This window comes from Triticum dicoccoides, chromosome 7B (genome assembly GCF_002162155.2).
Source record: "Triticum dicoccoides isolate Atlit2015 ecotype Zavitan chromosome 7B, WEW_v2.0, whole genome shotgun sequence".
Lineage (NCBI taxonomy): Eukaryota > Viridiplantae > Streptophyta > Magnoliopsida > Poales > Poaceae > Triticum > Triticum dicoccoides.
This window is the reverse complement of record NC_041393.1, coordinates 232,578,022-232,605,692: the sequence shown is the minus strand read 5'-3', so window position 1 is coordinate 232,605,692 and position 27,671 is coordinate 232,578,022. Positions and strand designations below refer to the sequence as shown.

Genomic DNA, 27,671 nt, shown 5'->3' with positions numbered 1-27,671 from the left:
TTGGGTAAGAACTGGTAAGAATTTGAGTTTTGCTTGACGGATTTGTGACACCCACCACCACCACTTGTTTGTAGTCTGTAGGATCATATCCTTGTGTCTTTCTATTGCTGCTAACCATGCCAGGATCACAAGCCGACGAGATTGACTGGGAGAACTTATCGAACAAGGAGCTTCATGATAAGTTTCAGCAAATGATGAATGAACAGGTGCAAGATGTGCTGAACAATTTTGAAGAGGCCATGGAGAAGATCACTGGCCTTGAGAAGAGTTCGAAACAAAGCTCGATAACAGATTTAATGAACTGCTTGCGCGTCTTCCACCACCGGCTGCACCTGCCGCACCTCAGCAACAACAACAACAACAACAATTACCTCCAGGTCGCGAAACAGCCCTCCGCCGAGCGAGCCATGTACTTCTTCGGCCTGGCCAAACTGTTGGTGCGGCTGTTGATACTTCTGTGGCTCCTGCTGCTGATGCGGAGGATGATGAATATGCGGGCGATTATGAGGATGAGGTTGATCAAAATCAGAACTACGTGCAACCACCAGCACTACCACCAGCAGGTCGACCTCAGGTATATATTCGCAATGGTAGGCCCGCACCACCACCTCAGGTACGAGATGATGTCCATATTCCTAAACTGAAATTGAATATTCCACCATTTGAGGGTAGATATGCTCCTGATATATATCTTACTTGGGAGTTAGAAACTGAACAACGATTTACATGTTTACAATATCCTGAGGAGAGAAGGGTTGCTGCTGCTATTTGTGCTTTCACTAGTTTTGCATGTGTATGGTGGTCTGAACATTGTAGATTATATCCTATTCCCGCTACTTGGGCTGCTTTGAAAACTGCTATGCGTACTCGTTGGGTTCCACCATATTATCAACGTGAATTGCTTCAAAAATTGCAGCGTTTAAGACAAGGAAAAAATTCTGTAGAAAATATTATCAGGAATTACAAACTGGCATGATTAGATGTGGTATTGTTGAGGAGAATGAAGCTATGCTTGCACGTTTTACGGGTGGATTAAATAGAGAGATTCAGACCATTCTAGACTATAAGGAGTATACTAATATCACTCGTTTATTCCATCTTGCTTGTAAAGCTGAACGTGAAGTGCAGGATCGACAAGCAATGGCGCGCACTAACTTTTCTGCAGGTCGACCTTCCTCATGGACACCGCGTGCATCTTCTACTTCCACTACACCAGCACCTCCATCAGGTGCCACCTCCAGCCGTGGTACAAGAAAGCAGGCACAACCACCACTATCTGCCAAGAGCGCACCTGCCGGACCTACACAGAGCTCTTCTTCTTCCATGGCATCAACAGGGTACACAAGTGATATTATTTGTCGTCGTTGTAAAGGAAGAGGTCATTATGCGCGAGAATGCAAATCTCAGCGTGTGATGATTGCTACTGAGGATGGTGGGTATGAGTCCGCTAGTGACTATGATGATGAGACTTTGGCTCTTATTACACGTGAAGAACATGGTGGAGATGATTCTGATCATGAGACACAATACATGGCTCCTGAAGACGCTGACAGGTATGAATGTTTAGTTGCTCAACGTGTTTTGAGTGTGCAGGTCACACAAGCTGAGCAAAATCAGAGGCACAATTTGTTCCATACCAAGGGAGTTGTGAAGGAACATTTTGTGCGTGTCATCATAGACGGAGGGAGCTGCAACAACTTGGCTAGCATGGAGATGGTGGAGAAGCTTTCTCTCACCACAAGACAACATCCACATCCTTACTACATCCAATGGTTCAACAACAGCGGCAAGGTTAAGGTAACACGTACTGTTCGTGTGCATTTTAGTATCTCACATATGCTGATTATGTTGATTGTGATGTGGTACCTATGCAAGCATGTTCCTTATTACTTGGTAGACCATGGCAATTTGATAAAAATTATGTACACCATGGTAGAAACAATCAGTATACTCTTGTTCATAAGGATAAAAATATTACTTTGCTTCCTATGACTCCTGATTCCATTTTGAAAGATGATATTAATAGAGCTAATAAAGCAAAACAGGAGAAGAATAAGAGTGAAATTCAGATTGTGGCAAAAGAATTTGAGCAACAAATGAAGCCTAATAATAAACCATCTAGTGTTGCTTCTGAAATTAAATTGAGAAGTGCATGTTTATTCGCCACCAAATCTGATATTGATGAGCTAGATTTCAGCAAATCTGTTTGCTATGCTTTTGTGTGCAAAGAGGCATTATTTTCATTCGAGGACGTGCCTTCCTCTTTGCCTCCTGCTGTCACTAACATTTTGCAGGAGTTCGCTGACGTCTTTCCACAAGACGTGCCACCGGGATTACCGCCTATTCGAGGGATTGAGCATCAGATTGACTTAATTCCCGGTGCTTCACTGCCAAATCGTGCGCCATACCGTACCAATTCAGAGGAGACGAAGGAGATTATGCGTCAAGTACAAGAGCTTCTTGACAAAGGTTATATACGCGAATCCCTTAGTCCTTGTGTTGTTCCTATTATTCTAGTGCCGAAAAAGGATGGTACATCGCATATGTGTGTTGATTGTAGAGGCATTAATAATATTACTATTCATTATCGTCATCCTATTCCTAGGCTAGATGATATGCTTGATGAATTGAGTGGCTCTACAATATTCTTCAAAGTTGATTTGCGTAGTGGATACCATCAAATTCGTATGAAATTGGGAGATGAATGGAAAACAGCATTTAAAACTAAGTTTGGATTATATGAGTGGTTAGTCATGCCTTTTGGGTTAACTAATGCACCTAGTACTTTCATGAGATTAATGAATGAAGTTTTACGTGCTTTCATTGGACGATTTGTGGTAGTTTACTTTGATGACATATTGATTTATAGCAGATCTTTGGAAGAACATTTGGAACATTTACGTGTTGTTTTTATTGCTCTACGTGATGCACGTTTGTTTGGTAACCTTGGGAAGTGCACCTTTTGCACCGACCGAGTATCTTTTCTTGGCTATGTTGTTACTCCACAGGGAATTGAAGTTGATAAAGCCAAGATTGAAGCTATTGAGAGTTGGCCGCAGCCCAAAACGGTCACACAAGTGAGGAGTTTTCTTGGCCTCGCTGGATTCTATAGGCGTTTTGTGAGAGATTTCAGCACCATTGCTGCACCTCTCAATGAGCTTACAAAGAAAGATGTGCCTTTTGTTTGGGGTACCGCACAGGAAGAAGCCTTCACGGTATTGAAAGATAAGTTGACACATGCTCCTTTACTCCAACTTCCTGATTTTAATAAGACTTTTGAGCTTGAATGTGATGCTAGTGGAATTGGATTAGGAGGTGTGTTATTACAAGGTGGCAAACCTGTTGCATACTTTTCTGAAAAATTGAGTGGGCCTAGTCTGAATTATTCTACTTATGATAAAGAATTATATGCTCTTGTTCGGACTTTAGAAACATGGCAACATTATTTATGGCCCAAAGAATTTGTTATACATTCTGATCATGAATCTTTGAAACATACTAAAAGTCAAGCTAAACTGAATCATAGACATGCTAAATGGGTTGAATTCATTGAGACTTTCCCTTATGTCATTAAAAACAAGAGGGGAAAAGAAAATGTTATTGCTGATGCATTGTCTCGTCGCTATACTATGCTTTCACAACTTGACTTCAAAATATTTGGTTTGGAGACCATCAAAGATCAATATGTGCATGATGCTGATTTTAAAGATGTAATGCAGAATTGTAAAGAAGGAAGAATGTGGAACAAGTTTGTCGTTAACGATGGATTTGTGTTTCGTGCTAACAAGCTATGCATTCCAGCTAGCTCCGTTCGTCTTTTGTTGTTGCAGGAGGCGCATGGAGGAGGATTAATGGGACACTTTGGCGTGAAGAAAACAGAGGACGTACTTGCTACACATTTCTTTTGGCCAAAGATGAGACGGGATGTTGAGCGTTTTATTGCTCGCTGCACTACATGTCAAAAAGCTAAGTCACGACTCAATCCTCATGGTTTATATATGCCTTTGTCTGTACCTAGTGTTCCTTGGGAGGATATATCTATGGACTTTGTTTTAGGTTTACCTCGAACAAAGAAGGGGAGGGATAGCATATTTGTTGTCGTGGATAGATTCTCGAAAATGACACACTTTATACCATGTCATAAAAGCGATGATGTTGTTAATGTTGCTGATTTATTCTTTCGTGAAATTATTCGCTTGCATGGTGTGCCAAATACTATTGTTTCAGATCGTGATACTAAATTTCTTAGCCACTTTTGGAGATGTTTATGGGCTAAGTTGGGGACTAAGCTGCTTTTTAGTACTACTTGTCACCCCCAAACTGATGGACAAACTGAAGTAGTCAATAGAACTTTGTCTACTATGCTTACAGCTATTTTGAAGAATAATAAGAAAATGTGGGAGGAATGCTTGCCTCATATTGAATTTGCTTATAATCGTTCATTGCATTCTACTACTAAGATGTGCCCTTTTGAAGTTGTGTATGGTTTCCTGCCTCGTGCGCCTATTGATTTGTTGCCTCTTCCATCTTCGGAGAAGGTTAATTTTGATGCTAAACAACGTGTTGAATTGATTTTAAAAATGCATGAGTTAACTAAGGAAAACATTGAGCGTATGAATGCTAAATATAAACTTGCTGCAGATAAGGGTAGAAAACATGTTGTGTTTGCACCTGGAGATCTTGTTTGGTTACATTTGCGTAAGGATAGATTTCCTGATTTGCGTAAATCAAAGCTAATGCCACGTGCTGATGGTCCCTTTAAGGTGTTAGAGAAAGTAAATGATAATGCATATAAACTTGAGCTGCCTGCAGATTTTGGAGTTAGTCCCACTTTTAACATTGCAGATTTGAAGCCTTATTTGGGTGAGGAAGATGAGCTTCCGTCGAGGACGACTTCATTTCAAGAAGGGGAGGATGATGAGGACATCAATACCATTGTTACACCCACAGCTCCTACTGCTACATATACTGGACCAATTACTAGAGCTCGCGCACGCCAATTAAATTATCAGGTACTTTCGTTTCTTGGTAATGATTCTAATGTTCATGAGAATATGATGCTGCCTAAATTGGATACATTTGTTTTGCTTACAAATGAAGGGCCTAGCTTGGAGAAGGATGGACATTGGAGCAAGAACAAGCATGGAGATGATGCCATGCGCAAGGGGAACAAGAACGGAGTTACAAGTGATGATTTCAGGACTTTGAAGCCACCATAATGGGTGCATGAAGTCTTGGACAAAATATACAAGATGCCACTTCATAAATTTCGTCCCGAGGCTATTCTAGGTGTTGCGTCACCTTATTATTGGGCCAGGCCCATGTAATTTCGAAATACATAAGTATAGGCTATTTTTAGAGTCCGTATTTGTGGGGAAACAAGAGATAGGGTTGATTTCGGAACCCTCCACCAAGGGCCACGAAATCCCCCCCCCCCTCTTCCTCCATATATACAGCCCTTAGGGCACCGTTTAGACTTTGGGTTTTGTTTAGATTAAAGTTCGCCATAGCTGCAACTTCGCGTACTTCGTTTGTGTTCAACGACCAGACAAAGGCGTCACAGAACCCCACCTTGATCAATAAAGCTTTCATCTTATATTCACAATATTCAGATTGCAAACTCAGTTTCTTGCTTGTTCTTCGTTTGCTCGCAGGAAACAGACCCCCGTGGTCAGGTTGATCGTGCTCCGGTGTGGTCAATAACCTCTCGGAGTTGGTTTAACGATTGCTAAGGCGCGACGTCCTCGCACGTTCGTAGTCGGATCGTCAAAGTCGACTTCTACCAAAGCGAAATCCATCATCTCATCGAAAGACGGGACACCTTTGCCCCTATCACCTCCTAATAAAGCAAGATGCTCTCTGATTTTTTTTCATTCGTTCATCGTTAAAAGAATTGTTTTCTATTCGAGGTGGTACTAAACTTTCGTGCGTCCGTCTGTTAGCAAAGGAAAAACGATTTGTGTAGAATTTCTTATGTGGGCCGCGCGGCCTATGGCCCAGTAAAGTCAGCCATTTTTTCCGGCCCATGCAGCAATAAAAAGATCGTATTTCCCGCTCAATGCGGCAAATAGTTTCAGCTACGCACAGGGCGCCCATGGCTCGCCGGACCATTTTTGCTTGTGTTTTGTTTCAAATTTTCTTTTTATATTTCTTTCTCTTTTTATTTTCTATTTTTCGCATTGCAAGTCTATTTTTTATTTTTTTCCTGAATTTAACAAAAATAAATAAAAAAATCACAATTTCAATTTTTTTCGAAATTTCGTAAAAAGTTATGAATTACAAAATTGTGTTCCTATTTTTTTTTAAATGTATTTTTTTTGTTCTGCCAAAATTTGTGCAAAACTTATTTTTTTCCATTTTTAATAAAATGTTTGCATTTTTCAAAATTGTTCAATATTTAAACAAATGCATTTTTCAAAAAGTTCCAAATTCAGAAAATATTCTTGTTGTAGCGATATGTTTAAAAATTGAAAAGAATGTTTGCTTTATTAGTAGGTATAGATGTGTGTGAATTTCAGGAAATGTTTCGTTCAAATTTTTTGTTCTTGCTTTGTCCAAAAATGTATGGAATTTTCAAAAAAATTGTTCATAATTTGTAAACTTGCCATGTTGCCAAGTATATTCGATAGTTCATGTTATGAATTCCAGAATTGTGTTCCTATTTAAATAATGTTTGGAATTTTAAATTTTTGCCATTCTGATTTTTTGCAGAACTTCAAAAATTATTCCATTTTTTGAAAAATGTTTGGGGTTTTCCAAATTTGTTCAAGATTTAAAAAATGATTCAAATTTGAAAAATATTCATGTTTTAGTGATATGTTCAAAAATTAAAAATATTCTTTGCATTAAAAGACACATTTTCAAAATTTCTTCTATATGTTCAAAATATGTTCCCGTTTCCAAAAATTGGAAAGTATTTTTATAAAACATTCATGCTTTTAAGAAATGTTTGTGAATTTCAACAAATGTTCCGTTCAAATTTTTTTGTTCGTCTTTTATAAAACGTGTGGAATTTTCAAAAAAATATTAATTTGGAAAATTGTTCATGGTGCCAAGTATATTTGGCATTTCATAGTTATTAGTTTTTGAAAAGTTGAAATAAAAGTTTTGAATCCGACCATTGGTTAGCAGAACGCGTTTGTTTGAGTGGCTAGCAACATGTGGTCGGGTCTTTAAGGTCGTGAGTTCGATCACTCCCATATTGGGCCTGCTCCGCATCCGGCGCATTCAGCTAAGTTGGCTTGTTCAGAATAAGGGACACCATAAATTATTGACAGTGGTAGCCTCCATGTGCCAATAAAAGAGAATATGCTGGTTAATTATAATTAAAAAAATTATGGGCACGTGCCAATAAAAAAGAATATACTGGTTTGGCTCTAATTAAAGGGTGCCGTGTTGAACTAGAGAATACAAACATGTGGGGTCTTGATCCATTCTTGTATTGAGCTAGAGGCATGTATTTTATTATCCCATTGCAACGCACGGGCATATGTGCTAGTGAGTAATAAAATAAATAAAGCGTGTTTTTCCTAAAAAAAACTAGTTATTTCTAGTTTTTTTAGGGGTACTAGTTTTTCCCAGTGATTTCGATGAGCCAGCCATGCTGCTAGTGGATGGGCCTGGTGCGCGAAATGGTCCTTCTTTGACTGATCTCGGAGCTCCTCAGTTATGGCCCATGGACTACTTTCAGCCCGCTAGAAATCGACTTCGCCTTCGCTGCTACGCAGTCATGTCTTCTGTCTTAGCCCACAAGACCATAGTCCCCCCCTCACGCGGCGGCAGAACACGGCCGGCGATGGAGCACGGGACGTCATCGGCGGCGGCGCTCTGGGGGCACGAGCACCTCCCGCTGCTGGCCCGCGCGCGCTCCAAGGACTCGGTAGAGTACATCCTGCAGGCCCTTTGGCGCACCCGCCGCACCGGCCTCGACGCCGCCGACCGCGCCATCGTCCGCGACATCCTCCAGCTCCCCTCCGACTCCGAGCTCGACCCCGTCCGTACCTACCAACTTCTCATCTCTGCTCCCTCTCCCCCTTCCGCGCCGCTGCTTGCGCCAGGTGCGAGGCATTTTTGCAAAAGCAGCTTGGCCCTGTGCTCAATGCCTATACTTCTCTCTGTTGCAGCTCTTGGTGTGCCTCAGGATACTGACCCGCAGGTGCGTCCATGACAACATCGCGAAGGAGGAGATTCCGAAGCTTTTCCCCAAGGAGGTGCTGCCCGAGCTGCAAAGGCTGCTCACTTTGCTCCTGCAGAAGTTTCAGCCGGAGTGGCGAGAGGACACCTTAAAGGATCAGGTAATATAGAGCTGAGCAGCAACGAAGAGCTGTCTTATGAACATTTAATCTGAAAACAATGCAATCGATCCAGTACCGAGGTCAATAGTTAGCATGTTTTTAGCTTTATCCTTTTCGTAGGGTTTGTATCTGATTGTTATTGTCTGAAGGATCTGTGGTCTCAGTTTAGTGTGATGCGTTATTTTGTAGGCATCCGCGGCGAATTCGGGAACAACAAAAGGCCATTTGAGTAAAAATCAAGACGCGTCAGAGCAACCAGCTACTACACAGGTTAGTTCAAACAATTGCTATCATGTGCTTCTGCATAAATGCGTTGACATTTTGCTGGAAATTACTTGATCTGTGAGATGCTTATTATCCTTTTGTATGTGAGAGTAGTTCATTGATTGGTCTGTAAAGCTCCCCGTTAAGAAAACCGTTTCAGTACTTTTGGGGGTGCAATCAAGATATATTTGATGAAAGGTGTAATTCGTGTGAATCATCATGTTCCCTGCAGCTTCACTGTGGTACATCATCAGCAAAGGTGTCGTCTGAATCAGGAGAGAAAGAAGGGAAGCTACAGTTAGCTAAGGATTCCTTAGACAAAATGCTCAACGATGTATACCCAGTCAGGGGCAAAGTGTCAAATGCTGTGAGTAATGATTCTTTAGACAAATGCAGAGCGTTGGCTGATATATTTTCCCTTTTGCAATTCAACGTTTTTTGCAGACTTGCAGTGAGTAATATCAATTGTTTCTAACCATCTTTTGCAGGGCAATACCAACGGGGGCCATGGAGAAGCAGCCAGAAGCACTTAGGAAAGGATGATTCTACCGCTTCTTTTTTAGCTCTGAGGGCATTTTTTTAGCTATAAGCGACCCATATGTAAATTCACTAGTAGTACCTTTTCCATTTTTTATTAAATCATTGGTAGATAGCATCTTTGCAACTAGAATTATTGTGTTCTTTATCAGACAGAAGGCAACTTCTGCCATGTTCGTCTGTCTTTACTGGTCTACGCTATAGGGTTGATGCCAACATGGGAGATAAGAGCATCTCCAAGCTTTTGCCCCTAAGGGCATCTCCAGCCGTTTGCCCCCCCCAGGAGGCGTTTTTTTCGCCTCCTGGGGGGCTGCCGGCGAGAACTTTGGCCTGGGGGGCCAAAATTTTTCACTCGTTGCCTCCCCACGAGCAGTGTTGGACTCCTCACAAACAGAGCGGCATTTCGTCGAGCACCTTGACCGCGGCGGCGTCGACGACCTCCAGCCAGCGGAGGAGCACGCCCCTGAACTTGCTCCCGCCGCCGCCAGCCCCTCGCTTGCCCACGCCGCCGTTCTTCACGAGGCTCGTGGCCGAGCACTCCTCCCCCTCGCTGCTCGACCCGGTCGTCGCCGCGGCCGCAGCGACAAACTCGCAGCCGAGGCACCCGTCCACGCCGCACCTGGCACACGCAGCAGCCGCAGGCGCCGGAGTGGGAGCAGGAGCAAAGGGCGGCGTCGACAGCTCCGGGCGCAAGGCGGGGGCCGCGGTGTCCTCGGACACGACGGAGATGAGAGCACGGAGGAAGAGGGAGTTCTCCTGCTCGGAGTTGGGGAGTTGGAACCCGCTGCCGCCGCGCTCCAGCCTTGGCACCATGGCGATGTGGAGTCCTGCGGTGGCGGGAGGCGGCGAGCGGGGAGGGAGGCAGGCGCAGGGCGGCAAGCGGGGAAGGAGGCGTGGCGACGGCACGCGATAGCCAGGGCGAGGCGTGCGGCGAGCAGTAGTGGCAGGTGGTGGGCTCGAACTGGCTGACCACCGGCGTGCACCGCCTCTCACCGGCGCCTGGCCTCTTCTTGTTCTTCTTCCGCGGCGTCATAGAGCACTGGGCCGGAGCCTCCTCCGCCTCCAGCAAGTCGCGCTCCGTGGCGGTCCTCGGCAGCACGGCCGCCGGCGACACCTCCTGCTCTGTGACGCCCTCTGCGCACGCCTTGGGCGCCTTGCGCTGCTGCATCGCGCGGCCGGTGTGCCTTGCGCTGCTGCATCGCCGACGCTTGGAGGAGGTGCTGCGGGAGACGGCCAGCGCCCGCCCCGTCCTCACCCGTCCCGGCCACGCACGGCGAGCTCCAGCCTCCGAGCCTAGAAGTCGCCGAGGAGAGAGGGAGTGTGGGCTGGAGAGGAGAGAGAGGGAGTGTGGCTCGCACGTGGGTGGGCCTGGAGAAGATAAAGGCAGTTGGAGACACTGACTGGTGGACCATTTTGCATGCAAAAGTGAGTGCCGGCGTCCCCAGCTGCCCCCCGGGTTGTTGGGATTCGCCTGATATCGCCGGCCGTGTTTTTGGATAAATCCGGCGCAAAACAAGCCTTTGGAGGTGTGGCTGAGAGCATTTTTTACTGCCGGCGGTCAAAAAGGGGCCTGGGGAGGCGTTCTGGGGGCTCTAGTGGAGATGCCCTAAGGCACAGCCGGCTGTGCATTTGCCGCATGCGCGCGGCTGCCGCAAACGCAAAACCGAGCCACGCGCAACCCAGCTGTTGCCATTCGGAACATTCCCGTAGCCGATTCCCCTCCCGCGCCACCGTCACCCCCACTGGATCCAGACATTCCCGCTATAGCTGCACTACCATGTTGCCCGGATCTGCCGTTCCCCTCCTCCAATCGTCCGCACCGCCGCCACAACACCCATTTCCACCCGTCGTCACGCCGCATCGCCCCACCGACGAATTTACACTGTCGTTGCGTTGCATCTGCCGGATGCCGTCAAAGCGTGTGTAGAGCAAGTTCGGCTGCCGCCGCATTCAGCCACGAGAGTTCGCCGTTTTTCAGCATCAAGTTCCAATGCGACGGCCGATGATATTGGCTCGGCACCTTCGAGACAATGAAGATGGCCGCACGCGCCTATGACATCATCGTGTGGAGGCTCAGCCGGCCGTGCCACGAGCTCAACTTCCTGGTGATTGATATGCGGGCGGATGTGAAGTTCATCGGGCTGTACCAGTGAGTCCCACCCGACAAAGAGGAAGACCCGCATCATCCTCAAGTTGAGGGACACCAGGAAAAGCGATGAGGCAGCGATGGCAAGGTTCACGAGGGAAAACCCGCATCTCATGCAGGCAAAGGAGTTCTTCTGAAAGAGGGACAACGAGTGCAAGACAGAGGATGTGGTTGGCCCCTCCGGTGTGGTTAAGCTCGAGTTCGACGACAAGGTTGAGCTCGGCGATGAGAGTGACGAGTCCGACAACATTGACTTGGACAACCTGTAAGGTGTTCATAGGAGTCTATTGTAATGTTGGAATGATCTACTCCCTCCGTTTCTAAATACAAGTCATTTTATAGATTTCAATATGGACCACATACAAAATGAGTGTATTCATTCTAAAATGCATCTATATACATCCGTGTGTAGTTCATATTGAAATCTCTAAAAGGACTTATATTTAGGAACGAAGGGAATAGTTTGGATGTTCATTTAATCTATGCAATGTTTGGATGTTCAAAACTTTTAATGTTTGAAGTGAACTATGCAATGTTTGAATGTTCTAAAAAAATATTTGCATGTTTGAAGTGCCCTATTTTAGGGCAGCCGTTGGAGATGAAGATTTTCAATTGCCCTAAGTCATTTTTTGGTGCCTCCAATATTGGTGCCCTAGAATAAGGCTAAGCATAGCGAGCATGCTGCAAAGTAACCATATTGAAGAAATAGGACAGTTAAGCACTAACCACGATAATTCTCCATCGAACAGCCTGCTGTTATGCCCAAAAATTTGTGGTTCATGCTCAACGCTGACACATTCTTAAAGCACTTCAAACATGCATTCCTAAAGCACAAGTCATAGCGATTCTATCAGCCAACACAAGCAGTTATTTGTAACGCTGGTAACAAACCAACACAGTTCCATGACAAAGTACATACTCCCTCCGTTCCAAAATAGATGACTCAATTTTGTACAAAGTTAGTATAAAGTTGGGTCATCTATTTTGGAACGGAGGGAGTACGAAAATCACAGAAATTAAGCTGCAGTAGCTTTATTATTTGGAGATATCATGGACTCAGCTGGACCGGCGTGCTGCTTGTTCTAGGCACATCAACATACTTCCTTCACATTTTGGATCTAGATACGCACGATGTATTCTGTATTTTGATCCGATGCCAAGATGTGTTGAGGATTCCTCTCAGATTCCATATGTCCTCCACTTTTTCGGGTTGAATGTTTGCGGCCGAATCCACCTGTTGTCCACGAGGCGCATTTTCAGACTCATTAATCTGAGCAACAAAAGAGTGAAACAGTAATGCTTCCAGCGGGGAATTCTACTTACCGCCTTAGCTACTATCTCGGCATTTGGTGGTATGTCCAATGTGGCCTCAAATAGAACCCATGCCCACTTGTCGCTTTGAGCTCCATCAGAGACGTATGGCACATTGCTTTTCTGACATCTATGAGCTTCAACCCATGTTTTACCCCCATCAACAGATATATCTACTCTCTCAATGCCGCGGCCGCCACCTGAGACTGCATATCCAGCAATTCTAGCCTGCATAGAGCATGCAAACCAGTGTGTACAACTCATCAGAATGTACATATGCTACCTACACAAGCTGCAGTATCAGCTTATACATTCCTTCCTATCATGGAAGTAATGCTAACCTTTCCTTCCTTGATAACATCCACATCTTCCAGGGTGCAAATAGCAGACTGCTTGGTCAAATCCAAAAAGAAATTAAGATAAAATAGACTTGACTTCATTAACACAGAAGCAAAAAAAAAAAAAAGGTTTTATGAGAACTAAGTGCTTCAATGCTTCATAGGTGCATCCTGCAATAAATACATAAACAAAACAAACTGATGGTAGATTAACACCTACCAGAATACCAGCTACACTAATCATAAAAGGCCACATCTAAGGCAGGACAGCATTCTGTTCCATAAATTTAGAACCCATCTAGAATATTCTTGAATCCAATGTAGATCATTTTAAAATGGCAGATAATTGCAAGGAGTATGCAAACAGCCTCCGGCCCAGTATCTGCCATTCTTCTCTATATTAAATGGATATGAGACTAATCAACTTTTCTGTTCACAGGGCATTATAAAAACATTCATAACTGCGGTATATTGTAATGTCTTCTATTTGCGTGGATTTAGTCCATTGTAGTTGACAAACAAGAAGATGTTTAATAACATCTAGCAGTCGGTTCTGAGTACAACTACATAACTTACTAACTGCGATTACTTCAACAGACAAGAGAAGAATTGCCAGTACATTATACCTGCACAGGAAAATCCATTTGTGGTCTTCTAGTTGACCAATTAATATTGTCCCAATCTACGGTAGGTGGGAACATCTTGTAATCTTTTTGCATAAAAAAACCCTGGTTGAGAACAGCGATCAGTGTTTATTCCCAGAGATTATATTGAAGAGGTACCGCAGTTAAATTTTCAGTAAACCTGGCATTCTTCCTTGATTATGTTGATGCTGTCAAGCCATTTTACGGAGCGTGCACCTATAACACCAGGTACGACCACACGGAGTGGATATCCATGGTCACGATTGATGGTCTATACATGGTAAATCACGACGGGTGAAATACGGAACATAGCAACACAGGAGCCATTACAGCAGAATATTTAGCCAGATAATAAGGTTGCATCTAAATTTGAGCATAGAAAAACTGACAAGTAAACATTTGATAAATCAGAATCTGGTGTAGCAGTGCTAGATAGATAAAGTGCGACACAAAAGCCAATGCACAATAAGCTAACGGTGGATATATATGTTCAGTAAGAGAAGCTTCAGGTGTTGTTTTCATACTAAACACTCTGCCTTAGGAAGTAAACACCTATATATGCATAATACGCTATTATGTTCCAAGAAAAACCCATATTATGGTATCACAACATGTCAAACTATGACTCTATTTCATCAAAATCAGCTTCAAAGAAACAAATGCATTAGGTAATAATTACGTGCTGACAGAAAATCAGCTTCAGAGAAACACATGCATGAACAAAAAAGTGAGAAACAGTAAGCAAAAACTAGGAAAAAAACATTCGGAATAATTGATTTTGAAAAATAGTCTAAACCCCAGAGGAACGTTAAATCAGTTCAGCTTTGAACTATTAAAGGAAATAAAATCAATGCGCAGTCACCTCTCCATTCATTTCATATGCGAGTAACACATCAGCATCAGGATCTGTTGCCTGCTTTAGTGGAATTGATGCCTTATAGGGGCCACCTTTCTCCTCCTGAAATACGAAAGTCTCAAGATTATTGAGGTAGGCTACAAGGATTGCTGCTGATCAATAAATACAGACATACTCACTTTACACCTGTCAACACTGACGAACTCAACATGTTTGCCTCCTAAAGATGTGACTGAACTGAGTTTATGTATTCCAACTAGTTCAAGGACATCGGATAGTTTTGCTCCACCCCAAGTTGCTGGAACGATTAGTGCAAAGGTAAAAACATTGTAGAATAACCAAACTACTACCTCTGTTCCAAAATATAAGACGTTTTTGCAGGCTAAACTAGCCTACAAAAACGTCTTATATTTTGATACGGATGGAGTACAAGAGAACAAAATTGTATCTGAATTATATAAGATAATTGGTGAGGGCGATTCAGGCCCATTTAGTTTTTTATGTGCCATATAATAATCAAGCAGGGTATTGTTCCTCATTACGTAGATGAAACAAAGGTACACAGAATAGTCTATGAAAGCACTGAGACTTATAGCAGAAACCTAATTCTAGTGGTACGCTAAATATGTTCATGCAGTAATGGTACCAGCATGCCCAGATCTCATAAAGTGCATATTCTTCTGGGTGTCAGCATTCAGAAATATGGGTACATTAGATTGCATTTCTATAATAGAACTAAAATGCATTCCTTACATTCAGAAAATTCAGATTACCATAATGCGCCTCTTACCATTTCCAAGAGCAGATACGTCCCATCCAACACCTCTCACTTTCCGTACCTTACTCATTGCAGTTCTCTTATTGCCTGCACACTTTTATATAACAATTATATTGTTAGATCCCTATTTACTAGCAATACTCATACAATAGACACCATAGAAATTAGAAAGATAAGAAAAGCATAAAAGGGACTTGTCGCAAACCTGTAATGTTGCAGTGACATTGTACTTCGGAAGCATCCTGAGTGTGAAATTTGCGTTGATTATTTACTAAAAGATAATAAGTATTTGAAGGTGCATGATAAGAGATTAAGAAGAACATTACCTAATGTCATCCATGGACAGCTGGATATGCTTATTAATGAGGCCACTGATGGAAACACTGTATCTGTTCAAAGGTCATATAAAAGTATTAAGGTTTGGTCCTACATTAAGGGTTTGCAATATAAATTATAATGATACATGGATACGTATAGTTCTTTCTATAAAATGGAAACCTTGAGATATCATCAACTTTGGGAATTGGTCCATGATTCCTCTTGTAGAAGAAATCCACTGGGGTGATATAAGATGAAACTAACGCAGATCGATGAGGCTCAGCATTAAATGGCTCCTGCAGAGAAGCAGACAACCCCACCAGGTCAGTGCTATAAGATTCAAATGAAGTGGGGTGAAACATATTGCGGACGTGCTATATAGAACTCCTCCACTTCTTGTCCTTTCTAGGAATCAGGTATTGTTTCTATAAGCAATGTCTTACGACGAAGCGTAGGAATGGGTTCCGAGACAAACTGATAATACATCAACCTAGCCCGTCCAAATTAATCCAAAACACATAGACAAGTCACAAATGCGTACTTATCCTTTTTTTCCATCAATATAAAGGAAAAGTTCCTGCTGCACAAGAAATAGTACTCCTATAGAATGTCGTAATTAATTCACAGACATGTCACATACTCCCTCTGTCCCCAAATACATGGCGCATAAATTTAGTCAAAAAGTCAATGCTTTCTAATTTTGACCAAATATATAGAAGAAAATATCAACAACTATAATATTGGATGAATACATTATCAAAATATATCTAATGATGAATATATTGATATTGATTTGGTATTGTTTATCTTAATATTCTTGTATACATTTGGTCAAACTTAGAAAGCGTTGGTTTTTTGACTAAGTTTATATGGCATGTATTTCCGGACGTAGGGAGTAATCTGGTTCTACATTTGTTTGAATAAAAAGTTTCGCCAATTGCATGCATCTAATTAAAAAAACTTATCTTATTTGTCTTTTTCTATCTTCCCATTCATCTCCACTACACCCCTCGTCTTCTAATTCCTTCTGTTCGACTAAGGAATTCTCTATAATAATTCGCAAATCCAAATCTGCTAATTGTTCCCTAATAGCACCTGCTCCTGTTGCAATTTTCTGATTTCGAAATGTTGCAAAGCCTGGGGTAGAAGAAAAGGGAGAAATGTTGTGGCTACTGGATGCAGCTTCCTCTTTGAATAAACCTCGTAATCGTATACTAGGCCCTCCAAATTCTTAAGAGGGAAATCCACATAAGTATTTTGCATACATATGAATAGAGACCATTTCGACGAAAGTTCGAGTTTGCGTGTTTCAAGTCAACGGTCAAGTTCTTCGAATAAATCGCCTAGAGAAATCAGATTACTCTACTCCTACAACTTGTGAGAAATTCAGGAATAGCTGGAGTTGCTAAATGCTAACTACACATAGCAACAGGCTGAAATCCCTGTTGGAGTGTACTGGAACGAGGACTTCATCACCCTAATCAGAACTGGAGCGGGAACCCCGATCGTACGCCTTGGTACCGGCAGTCGGACGCGCACCTCATCACTAGACTAAAATTCCGAGCCTAAACACGGACACCCGATTGCTCACGGCTCATATCAGCAGCCGAACGCGCCACGGCATAAACGGAGAAGCCCGCGATTCCCCCCGCCCCGATGCGGCGGCGCACAAATCCAGCAGCCCCAGGCCGCGAATCCGCAGCCGATGCCGCCGCCCGCGCCGCGACATGCCAAACCCACCCGCGCGACCGAACAGCAGGTAGGAAGGAGGGCGGGCGAACCAACCTTGGAGTTGATCCTGAGGGCCGGGTGGCGCGGCGGCTCCTCCGCGTAGTCCGATGGCGCCGTGAGCCCCGGCATCTCTCTTCCCTCGTCTTCGCTTGGTCACTGGCCGTGGTTCTGGTTTTTTTGACAGGCACGCACGGGAGTATTTTTGTTGTCGCAGAATTTGGGTGACGATGACACCGATGATTGTGGGTGTGTGGTGAGTCGGGAACTGCAAAGCCGCCGCTCGATGGCCTAACATTCCATGTGCCATGACACGCGGGCCCTCTCGTCTCTGGAAACAGGGGTCTGCCCCTGGTTTCATTGAAACAAAACCACAGCGTTTAGCTACATTGTTTCGTTCTATACGAGGCGAACGGTTCTCTTCATTCCATTCTCTTTTTTCTTTTTAACCAAAAAAAAACCGTGAGAATTTATTGTGATTATTTAGACGAGATCATTCTCAAGTCTACCTATGGTCTCCGCTGCTAGTAAAAGAAAAAGAAGGTAGGCTGCGTTCGGTTTGAAGGAATGATGAAGGAAATCTGCAGGGAAATAAAAAAGAGGAAGTTATATTGAAGTGTCGTTTGGTTTGCAGGAAAGAAGCGATTTTATTTCATAGGAAGGTTTCTGCGGCCTGTACTTTCACGGGAAATCAAACATCCATCTTGAGCTCTTTTTCTGGTGGAGTCTCGAGGCCAAGCATGGAAAATGACAGTTGAGGCCCACAACACGAGGCAGAAAGTTCATGCATGATCGTTATTAATTTAAACATTGTATTCTGATTGTGGGATCCTGTTTTTCTACATGGCCCTTGTTTCCTTTCCCACGAACATAACAGTTCAATTTTTTTTCTTCGCATGTTTCTACATTCACAGGTTTTCACTAGCACCTCAATTATATTCCTATACAGTTTTTTTTTCTTTGTTTCTAAACATCCATTCCGAACGAGGCCTTAGCTGTTGAGCAATGTCAGAAATAATAATAGTTCCATACAGGACAATTACATGGCTTCACGCTTTTGTAGTTATATACTAGAGCAAATTGATCCCCTGATCGGGTGTGGCCACCCAACCAATGGCTCGGGGGCTACTGGCCTTCGCGCTCTATAAGCTCCTCGGCCAGGCCGAGGATTTTAAGAACCTCAAATAAGGACGGCAATTGCACTTCGTGAACTTGAGCGTAAATCATACGCTCACCTTAAGGGCTACTTGGTTAGCCGGAACACTTTGCAAAATAAAATTACCTTCAAACGTTCCGCTAGAACATCTGTAGCCTCTTTAAGCCCCATCTGAGCAGCCACGACATGAGCATCCATTGTTCGGAGCGCGTTAAACTCCTCATAAAAAAACTGGATTTACCAGCTATGTCCTCCTCACCCGATGACGCATCAAGCTTTCAACCTCGGAGGCGGTCGCTGTCGGTGTCAAAACCGGCGGATCTCGAGTAGGAGGTCCCGAACTGTGCGTCTAAGGCTAATGGTAACAGGAGGCAGGGGACACGATGTTTTACCCAGGTTCGGTCCCTCTCGATGAAGGTGATACCCTACTTCCTGCTTGATTGATCTTGATGATATGAGTATTACAAGAGTTGATCTACCACGAGATCGTAGAGGCTAAACCCTAGAAGCTACCCTATGATTATGATTGTTGTTGTCCTATGGACTAAACTCCCCGGTTTATATAGACACCGGAAGGGACTAGGGTTACACAGAGTCGGTTACAGAGAAGGAGATCTACATATCAGAATTGCCAAGTGTAAAGGCATATTTATCCCCAAGATGTTTTGGTGATTGATGACAATGCTTTTGCGGACTAATCATGTGCGTTGAGATTTTCATAGATTCATCCTTTGGCACGAGACGATTTCATTCCCTCGGAACTTTCATTCAAGACAGTGTAGCTCCTTCGTTTCTCTGTTGGTGGACTAGTTTCGTAGGAGTCACCGTACTATCAAGAGGGGATCCGCTTTGGTAAGGATAGGGTGGAATCAACACGTACACATTCCTATCACACCCGATGTTCCTTTCCGCTTCATTGGAGCTATCTTTCCTCTCCTTGCCTGCCCTGTCCTGTCCCAACAATAGTACCGCGGTCCTCAGCGGTAGTACCGCCGAAGTACGTCAAGCGGTAGTACCGCTCCCCCAGCGGTAGTACCGCTTGCGGTCTTCGGCCGTAGTACCGCAGTGGTTCCGGGCTACTACCGCCTCGACTCAAAGACTGTTGTTTTTCGTGTCGGGTTTTACGGTACTAGTAGCGGCAGTAGTGGCGGTAGTACCGCCCATACTTCCGTGGTAGTACCGCTCTGGGTCCAGGACCCTGCAACCCTCGTCAGCGCGACAGTACCGCTGGGAGGGACGGTAGTACCGCTTGTCAGCGGTAGTACCGCCATGCCCAAGCGGTAGTGCCGCTCTGTGCGTGGCTGTTTGGGGGGTAATGGTTGGATTGTTTTCCCCACTATATAAAGGTGTCTTCTTCCCCAAAGTTGACTGATCTCTTCCCCAAAAAGCTCCATTGTTGCTCCAAGCTCCATTTTCGCCCGATCTCTCTCCCTAGCCAATCAAACTCGTTGATTTGCTGGGATTGGTTGAGAAGGCCCCGATCTACACTTCCACCAAGAGAAATTTGATTCCCCCCACTAATCCCTAGCGGATCTTGTTACTCTTGGGTGTTTGAGCATCCTAGACGGTTGAGGTCACCCCGGAGCCATACTCCATTGTGGTGAAGCTTCGTGGTGTTATTGGGAGCCTCCAATTAAGTTGTGGAGATTGCCCCAACCTTGTTTGTAAAGGTTCAGTCGCCGCCTTCAAGGGCGCCAATAATGGAATCACGACATCTCGCATTGTGTGAGGGCGTGAGGAGAATACGGTGGCCCTAGTGGCTTCTTGGGGAGCACTGTGCCTCCACACCGCTCCAACAGAGACGTACTTCCCCTCAAAAGGAAGGAACTTCGGTAACACATCCTCGTCTCCACCGGCTCCACTCTTGGTTATCTCGCGCCTTTATTTTTGCAAGCTTACTTGTGTTGTATCCTTTGCTTGCTCGTGTGCTTGTTGTCATTGCATCATATAGGTTGTTCACCTAGTTGCATATCTAGACAACCTACTTTGATGCAAAGTTTAATTTGGTAAAGAAAAGTTAAAAATTGTTAGTTGCCTATTCACCCCCCCTCTAGTCAACTATATCGATCCTTTCAATTGGTATCAGAGCCTCGTCTCTTTATTAAGGACTTTACCGTCCGAAGAGTATGGTTGACACCGTAGACGGTGGGGAGGAGGAGCACTCCGGTGTGAATCCAATCTCGTCTACGGGTAATGGGGAAACCGCGGTGTCCCGTGAGGAATTCAATGTGGCCTTGGACACATTGAAAGCCTCCATGACAACCACGGTTGAAAGCATGTTTAATAAATTCTTAGAAGGACTTAAACTACCTACCTCGCTGTTGAAAGTGGGTGATCCCACTAACAAGGTGACGGATGCTAACTCCGACAAGGGGGAAGCTAATAGTGAGAAGGGTCCTTCTACTAGTGGTAGAAATGGCACCGGCATCTTTGCCCATGTGGAACCTCCAATTTATGTAGGACCGATTCCCTCTACTCATTTAAATCATGTCGGTCCTCCTCCTAAGATTGTGAAAAATGAGGATTTTGATTCTTGGGTGTATCGCTTCAAGCGTCATTTAAATCATGTGAATACTAATCTTTGGAGAATCATTGAAGAAGGTTTCTATCCACATGACCGAAGCAACTTTACCCCGAGAGAAGTGGTGGATAATCAATTCAATGAGAGTGCTCTCTTCATCATCCAAGATGCAATCCTTCCCGAAGATCTCCCTCATCTTCGACCTCATGCCATGGCCAAAGACGCATGGCAATGCGTTGTGTCTCTCTATCGAGGAAGTGCTAGCATTCAACGCTCCAACTATGAAGTGGTGCAAGATGAAGCCGATGAGTTTGCAATGAAAGAAGATGAAGAACCTCGTGAGCTCTTTCGAAGAGTGACCGAACTCGCGGTCTCACTCCGAGATCATGGGAGCAAGGACACGGATGACAATTGGATCAAGCGCAAGTTCCTCAAGGCCATGATGCCCTACAACAAGGCCATGTCCTCCCTCATTCGCCAAAGACCGGACTTCCACTCCATGACCTCAAGTGAAGTGTTGGATGAGTTCGTTGCAATGAGCATCTTGGACAAGACCGCCGACAATGCGGTGCTCCGTTCTCAAAGGGCAAAGAAACCCAACCTTGCCTTGAAGGCCAAGGTCATTGTGGAAGAAGAGGAAGAAGAGGAAGATGAGGAGAGCAATCCCGAAGATACAAAATATGATTATCATGAGCACATGGCTCTTGCTTCAAGACATTTTTGGAGCAAGAAGAATTCAAGACCCAACTTCAACAAGAACAACTCAAGTGGAGTCAAGGGCAAGCAACGAGTTAGAACTTGTTTCAACTGTGGCAATGTGAGCCATTTCATTGCGGATTGTCCCTACGAGAAGCGGGAAGACAATGGTGGCAAGTTCATCCGAAAAGACAAAGCCAAGTCCTTCCCCAACAAGAACAACTTCACCAAGAAGACTCCTACTCGTGGGTTGGTGGTTCAAGAAGAATACCGTGAGGAGGAGGATGATGATGAAGATAGAGAAGCAATGGCCATGGCATCCGTTGCCATTGCCACATCTCCCTAGATGTCTCTCTTCGATTCACCCAACGAGAACATCACCGCCAAGTGCCTCATGGCTAAAGCCACCAACAAGGTAACCCCCAACATCAAAACCACCATCATTACTAATCCCTCTTTGATGGATGACATTGATGAAAGTGAGGGGTCTAATGAAGAAGTTAATGAATTTGAGTCTTTTATGAGTAAGCTCAAGGGGAAATCCAAGAAGCACTTTGTTGCTCTCTTGGAACAACTTGGTGAAGCCAATGACATGATCGAGGCTCACGAAGATACCATCTCTAAGATGGAAGGTCATAGTCGTGACTATGACGATGAGATATCGGATCTCTCCAATGCTCTTGAGGAAGAGCGTGGGCATCATTTGGCTCTTGAGGAGTCACACAACGGTGACCATGCCAAGTTAAAGAAAGATCTTGATCATGCTCTTGTTGTGTCTCGTGTGCTAAATTCCGAGAAGGCTAAACTCAGGGTTGATCATGCTAGACTCAAGGAGGAGTTTGATTTACTTGACAAGGCCCACAAGGTCTTGAAGGGTGCACATGCAAACCTCAAGGAGTCTCATGCTCAACTCCAAGTTGAGCTAACCAAAGAAAAGGCCACCTTTCCTCATATGGTATTAATTGATAATGCATATGCCACTAACCCATGTTGTGAGCATGAGCATCTTGTGGAGGAGAATGCCAAATTGAAGGATCAACTTGAGAAAGGCCTTGTGACATGCATTCAAGGTGAGAAGAACCTAAATGACCTTTTGAGCAATCAAAAGGAAGTTGTGGCCAAGGAAGGAATTGGATTCGCACCCAAGTCCAAGAATAAGAAGAAGAACGACAAGACCAAACGACCTCCCCCTCTCAAGCAAACCTTTGTGAAAGAGGGAGAGGGTGCTCCTAAGGAGAAGAAGAACAATGTGAAGGGTGTTGATATCAAAAAGGGCAACACCACCTCCCCCTCCTCCATCAAAGTCGGCGACTTTAACCCGTCATATATGTTGTGTCGTGCTAGTGATGGACATGTTTATGCTAAATTTGTTGGTTCTCCATATGTGTACATTGAGTGGTCTATTTGGGTTCCTAAGACCCTTGTTACTAACATCAAAGGACCCATTACTAAATGGGTACCTAAAACCAAGCATTGATCTCTTGTAGGTGTTTGCTTCCGGTGGAGGATCATGGTTGCTCGATAACGGAGCAACAAAGCATATGACCGGGAGCAAGGACTTGGTGGTGGACGTGCAAAAGATTCCATCTATGCCCACCAATGTCGAGTGGGGTGATGCCTCACATTCTAAGGTATTGGGTCTTGGCAAGGTTGTCATTTCTCATGATCTAACGATCGAGAAAGTCATGCTTGCTGAGTCCCTTGCATACAATTTGCTTTCCGTTCGTCAACTTGCACTCATGGGTTTTGCTACTTTCTTTGACATTGATACTGTGGCCCTCTTGTGGAGCAAGACTCTTAAAGTAGCCTTTGTTGGGCATGTCGAGAACGGTCTCTATGTGATCAACTTTTCGGAGTGACCCACTAAGACCGCAACATGCCTAATGTCTAAAGTTGACGTGGGATGGCTTTGGCATCGCCGTTTAGCCCATGTCAATATGAGATCTTTGCAAAGTCTTCTCAAGGGGGACCATGTCCGTGGACTAACAAATGTTAGTTTTGCCAAAGATCGTGCTTGTAGCACTTGTATCAAAGGAAAGCTTCATGAGAAGGCTCACCCTCCCACGACTATCATCTACTCGAAGAGACCCTTGGAGCTCCTTCACATGGATCTCTTTGGGCCCCCATCTTTTGATAGTCTTGGAGGTAGAAAGTATTGCTTGGTGATTGTGGATGATTATTCAAGATACACTTGGGTATACTTCTTCAAGAGGAAGAGTGAGACTCAACAAACCGTCATCGACTTTGCAAATGAAGCTCAACATCAACATGATGCAAAGATCTTGACTATAAGAAGTGACAACGGCACCGAGTTCAAGAACTACACCTTGGATGAGTTTCTTAGTGATGAGGGGATCAAGCATCAATATGCTGCTCCATATACCCCTCAACAAAATGGTGTAGCGGAGAGGAAGAACCGGACGTTGATGGATGCGGCAAGGACCATGATGGCGGAGTTCAAGTCTCCATACAACTTTTTGGGCCGAAGCCATCAACACCGCGTGTCATGCATCCAATCGGCTCTATCTCCGCAAGGGCTTGAACAAGACTCCTTATGAAATACTCACCGGTAACAAGCCCAATCTCAAGTACTTCCGGGTGTTCGGGTGTAAGTGTTTCATTCTTAAGAAAGGTGTTTGTTTGTATAAATTTGAGGCTAGAGCTTATGAGGGCATATTGGTTGGTTATGCTACAAACTCTCATGCTTACTGTGTCCTCAATAAGTCCACCAGACTCATTGAGGAGACGTGTAACGTGGAGTTTGACGAAAATAATGGCTCCCAAGTGGAGCAAAGTGGTACTTGTGATGTAGGTGATGAAATTCCTTCCCAAGCCATAAAAAGAATGGGTATTGGTCATATTCTACCCATTGAGGAACCCCTTGTGGCCGAAGGAGAAGGACAATGCACCACTCAAGTGGAGCCATCACCTTCCCAAGACCCACATGCTTCCGAAGAACAAAGTGAAGGCCCTCAACCTCGTGAACAAGACCAAGGGCAAGATCAACCTCAAGATGATGGTGAACCACCAATTGATGCCCAAGGTCAAGTTCTTCCCCTCGAGCAAGTTCAAGATCATGAGCAAGCTCAATATCAAGAACAAGCTCAAGACGGCGCTCAAGATAATCAAGTTAACCCTCCACCTTCCACATCCGAGGAGGAATTAGAGCATCGTGCCGTGAAGATTGCTTCCAAGCTCACCACCAAAGGTCATCTCATGGAGAATGTGGTTGGAAGCCTAAGAGGGGGTAAGCACTCGTAGACAATTAGCAAACTATTGTGAGCATCACGCGTTTGTTTCTTGTGTTGAACCCCAAAAGGTCTATGAGGCGCTCGAAGATTCGGATTGGCTCAATGCCATGCATGAAGAACTCAACAACTTCGAGTACAACAAGGTGTGGAGATTGGTGCCAAGGCCGTCGGGGAACCACAATGTCATTGGAACCAAGTGGATATTCAAGAACAAGCAAGATGCTCATGGGAACATCATTCGCAACAAGGCAAGATTGGTAGCACAAGGCTACTCCCAAGTCGAGGGTATCGACTATGGTGAAACCTTTGCTCCCATTGCTCGCCTTGAATCCATACGTTTGTTGATTGCTTATGCTTTCCATCACAACTTTAAGTTGCAACAAATGGATGTGAAAAGTGCTTTTCTTAATGGACCTATTAATGAGTTGGTCTATGTCAAGCAACCCCCCCGGGTTCGAGGATCCCTACTTCCCGGATCATGTGTATCAACTCGATAAGGCACTTTATGGCCTTAAACAAGCCCCACGTGTGTGGTATGACCACCTTACCGAGTTGTTACAAGATCGTGGATTTGAGGTGGGGCAAATTGATCCCACTCTTTTTACTAAGAAGGTCAAAGGGGAGTTGTTTGTATGCCAACTATATGTTGATGATATTATCTTTGGTTCTCCTAACAAAGCTTTCAATGAGGAATTTGCCGCTCTCATGACCTCCAAGTTCAAGATGTCTTCGATGGAAGAGTTGAAGTTCTTCCTTGGTTTTGATATCAAACAACGAAGAGAAGGAACCTTCATCAACCAAGCCAAATACACTCAAGACATGCTAAAAAGATTCAAGCTAAGTGATGTCAAGCCGGCTACTACACCAATGCCTACCAAGTGCCAACTTGACATTGATCCCAATGGTAAAGCGGTGGATCAAAAGGTATACCGCTCCATGATTGGCTCCTTGCTTTACCTTTGTGCATCTAGACCGGATATCATGTTGAGTGTGGGAATGTGTGCATGGTTTCAAGCCGCACCAAAGGAAAGTCACTATGTGGCGGTCAAGCGAATCTTTCGATATTTGGCTCATACCCCAAACTTTGGCTTATGGTACCCAAGAGGAGCAAACTTCAAGCTTGAAGGATTTACGGATTCCGATTGGGCGGGAGACAAAGTGGATAGGAAGTCCACTTCCGGAGGGTGCCATTTTCTTGGGTGCTCTTTAGTGAGTTGGTCTTCCAAGAAGCAAAGTTGTGTGTCTCTCTCGTCCACCGAAGCGGAATATGTGGCGGCTGGTAGTTGTTGTGCACAACTCTTATGGATGAGTCAAACTTTATAGGAATACGGTGTCATTTGTGACAAAGTGCCTCTTTGGTGTGATAATGAAAGTGCCATCAAGATTTCTCTCAACCCGGTGCAACACTTCAAGACGAAGCATATTGAGATTCGGTATCACTTCATCCGGGATCACATTAGGCGAGGGGAGATCGAGCTCAAGTATGTCAACACTCATGATAACCTTGCAGATATTTTCACGAAGCCCTTGGATGAAGCAAGATTTCGCGAGTTAAGGCATGAGCTAAATATCATTGATTCGAGCAATGTGACTTGAACCCTTGCACACCCCACCTCACTCAACTTGTTGTCTAGTTTAGATGTAGGCATGGACATAGGGGGAGTGTTGTTCTCTCAATGAACTCTCCCTCTCCCCATTATGCATAAATTGATCTAGTCCTTCACTTTAACCATTTTTGGATGGTACTTGTGCTTCAAGGATGAGTTTTGGTCATGGGTCCAAGGTTTTGCAATGCCATACCTCTTGACTCAAACATAGGTGGCCTCGACCACCGCCCTCTCTTGAAGAGGTGTGTTTTGGACTTTTGTTAGTAGGTTTGTGGTCGTGCTGGTTTTTCTTTCTTCTTGGCTGTGTTTCTCCGGTTCATTTTGAGCTTAGCCGCTTTGCCTTCTTCCTTTTGTTGCTAGGCGGTACTACCGCTGGTGGTGCGCGGTACTACCGCTTTAAGCGGTACTACCGCCCACCAGCGCGGTACTACCGCTGCGGGGCGGGGACAGGGGGTTATATCGTGGGCAGGGGGAGGTTTCTCTCCCCCATACCCATTCGCTCGCCCCCTCGCTCTGTCTCGTCTATCCAGCAACCAGCACCGTGGGAGGGCTCCGGCGGATCTCCTTCTCCGGGGTGTCCCTCTCCATTCCCTTCGGTGGAGTCGATCCCCACCTTGTCCTCTTGCCATGGATGCCGGTATTGCCCCTGTTCCCTCTCTCTTCTTGTCTAGATTTCCAATCTAGCATCTTAGGGGCAATAGTTTGCAACTCTAGATTTTTGGCCAAATCTAGGCTTGAGTAGGATGGAGAAGGCATCTAGGCAGTTTGGATTAGTGGTTGGTAGAAGTATTTTTGAATTTGGTAGGACGGTAGTGCCGCATCTGACCACGGCAGTAGGAAACTGCTGTTTCCCCGTCTCGAGCGGTACTACCGCTCCCTCTGAGCGGTACTACCGCTTGGAGCGGTACTGCCGCTCACAGGTCGCGGTACTACCGCCCTCTACCAGGTTCCATCATACTCTTACTACTCAGTGATCCTTTTGGTTGTGTTTGGTGGCTTATGCTCATTCTTTCTGGTTGTTTTGCGTGTTCTTGTGTGTGGTTCTAGGTGATAAGCTTCCTGAGCATCAGGCTCGGCGTATCAACCCCGGTCGTTCCACGTCAAAGCGTTACCGCACAACTGAGTCTGCAGGAGAGTCCTCAAGTGCTCCACCTCCACCTCAACTCAAGAAGAAGTCTGCTGTCAAGCCAAAGCAATCTGGCAAAACCGTGCCGGAAATGCAAGCC

The 27,671-nt window shown here is 44.7% G+C and overlaps 3 protein-coding genes across 4 annotated transcripts; 1 reads left to right on the top strand and 2 right to left on the bottom strand.

Moving 5' to 3' along the window:
* Positions 1 to 7,779: 7,779 nt before the first annotated feature.
* Positions 7,780 to 9,279, top strand: LOC119335975. Of its 2 annotated transcripts, none has more exons than XM_037608018.1 (5): positions 7,780 to 7,993; positions 8,124 to 8,294; positions 8,484 to 8,564; positions 8,791 to 8,925; positions 9,047 to 9,279. In XM_037608018.1, exons 1-5 carry the CDS (start codon positions 7,796 to 7,798, stop codon positions 9,089 to 9,091), a joined length of 630 nt encoding a protein of 209 aa, XP_037463915.1. In that variant the 5' UTR covers positions 7,780 to 7,795; the 3' UTR covers positions 9,092 to 9,279. The 2 variants fall into 2 exon arrangements, with proteins under 2 accessions (XP_037463915.1, XP_037463916.1); XM_037608019.1 differs by having other exon boundaries at positions 8,791 to 8,929.
* A 200-nt stretch (positions 9,280 to 9,479) lies between these two features.
* Positions 9,480 to 9,908, bottom strand: LOC119338840. Its single transcript, XM_037611060.1, has one exon. It carries the CDS (start codon positions 9,906 to 9,908, stop codon positions 9,480 to 9,482), a length of 429 nt encoding a protein of 142 aa, XP_037466957.1.
* Positions 9,909 to 11,975: 2,067 nt separating this feature from the next.
* LOC119335974 (sulfite oxidase-like) lies at positions 11,976 to 17,346 on the bottom strand. The gene is made up of 12 exons (XM_037608017.1): positions 17,272 to 17,346; positions 15,667 to 15,782; positions 15,495 to 15,557; positions 15,374 to 15,410; positions 15,181 to 15,262; positions 14,570 to 14,688; positions 14,397 to 14,492; positions 13,695 to 13,805; positions 13,517 to 13,618; positions 12,894 to 12,941; positions 12,565 to 12,780; positions 11,976 to 12,475 (listed from the first exon to the last, which is right to left on the bottom strand). The coding sequence occupies exons 1-12, from the start codon at positions 17,344 to 17,346 to the stop codon at positions 12,347 to 12,349; spliced, it is 1,194 nt and encodes a 397-aa protein (XP_037463914.1). The 3' UTR covers positions 11,976 to 12,346.
* Between the last annotated feature and the right edge of the window lie 10,325 nt (positions 17,347 to 27,671).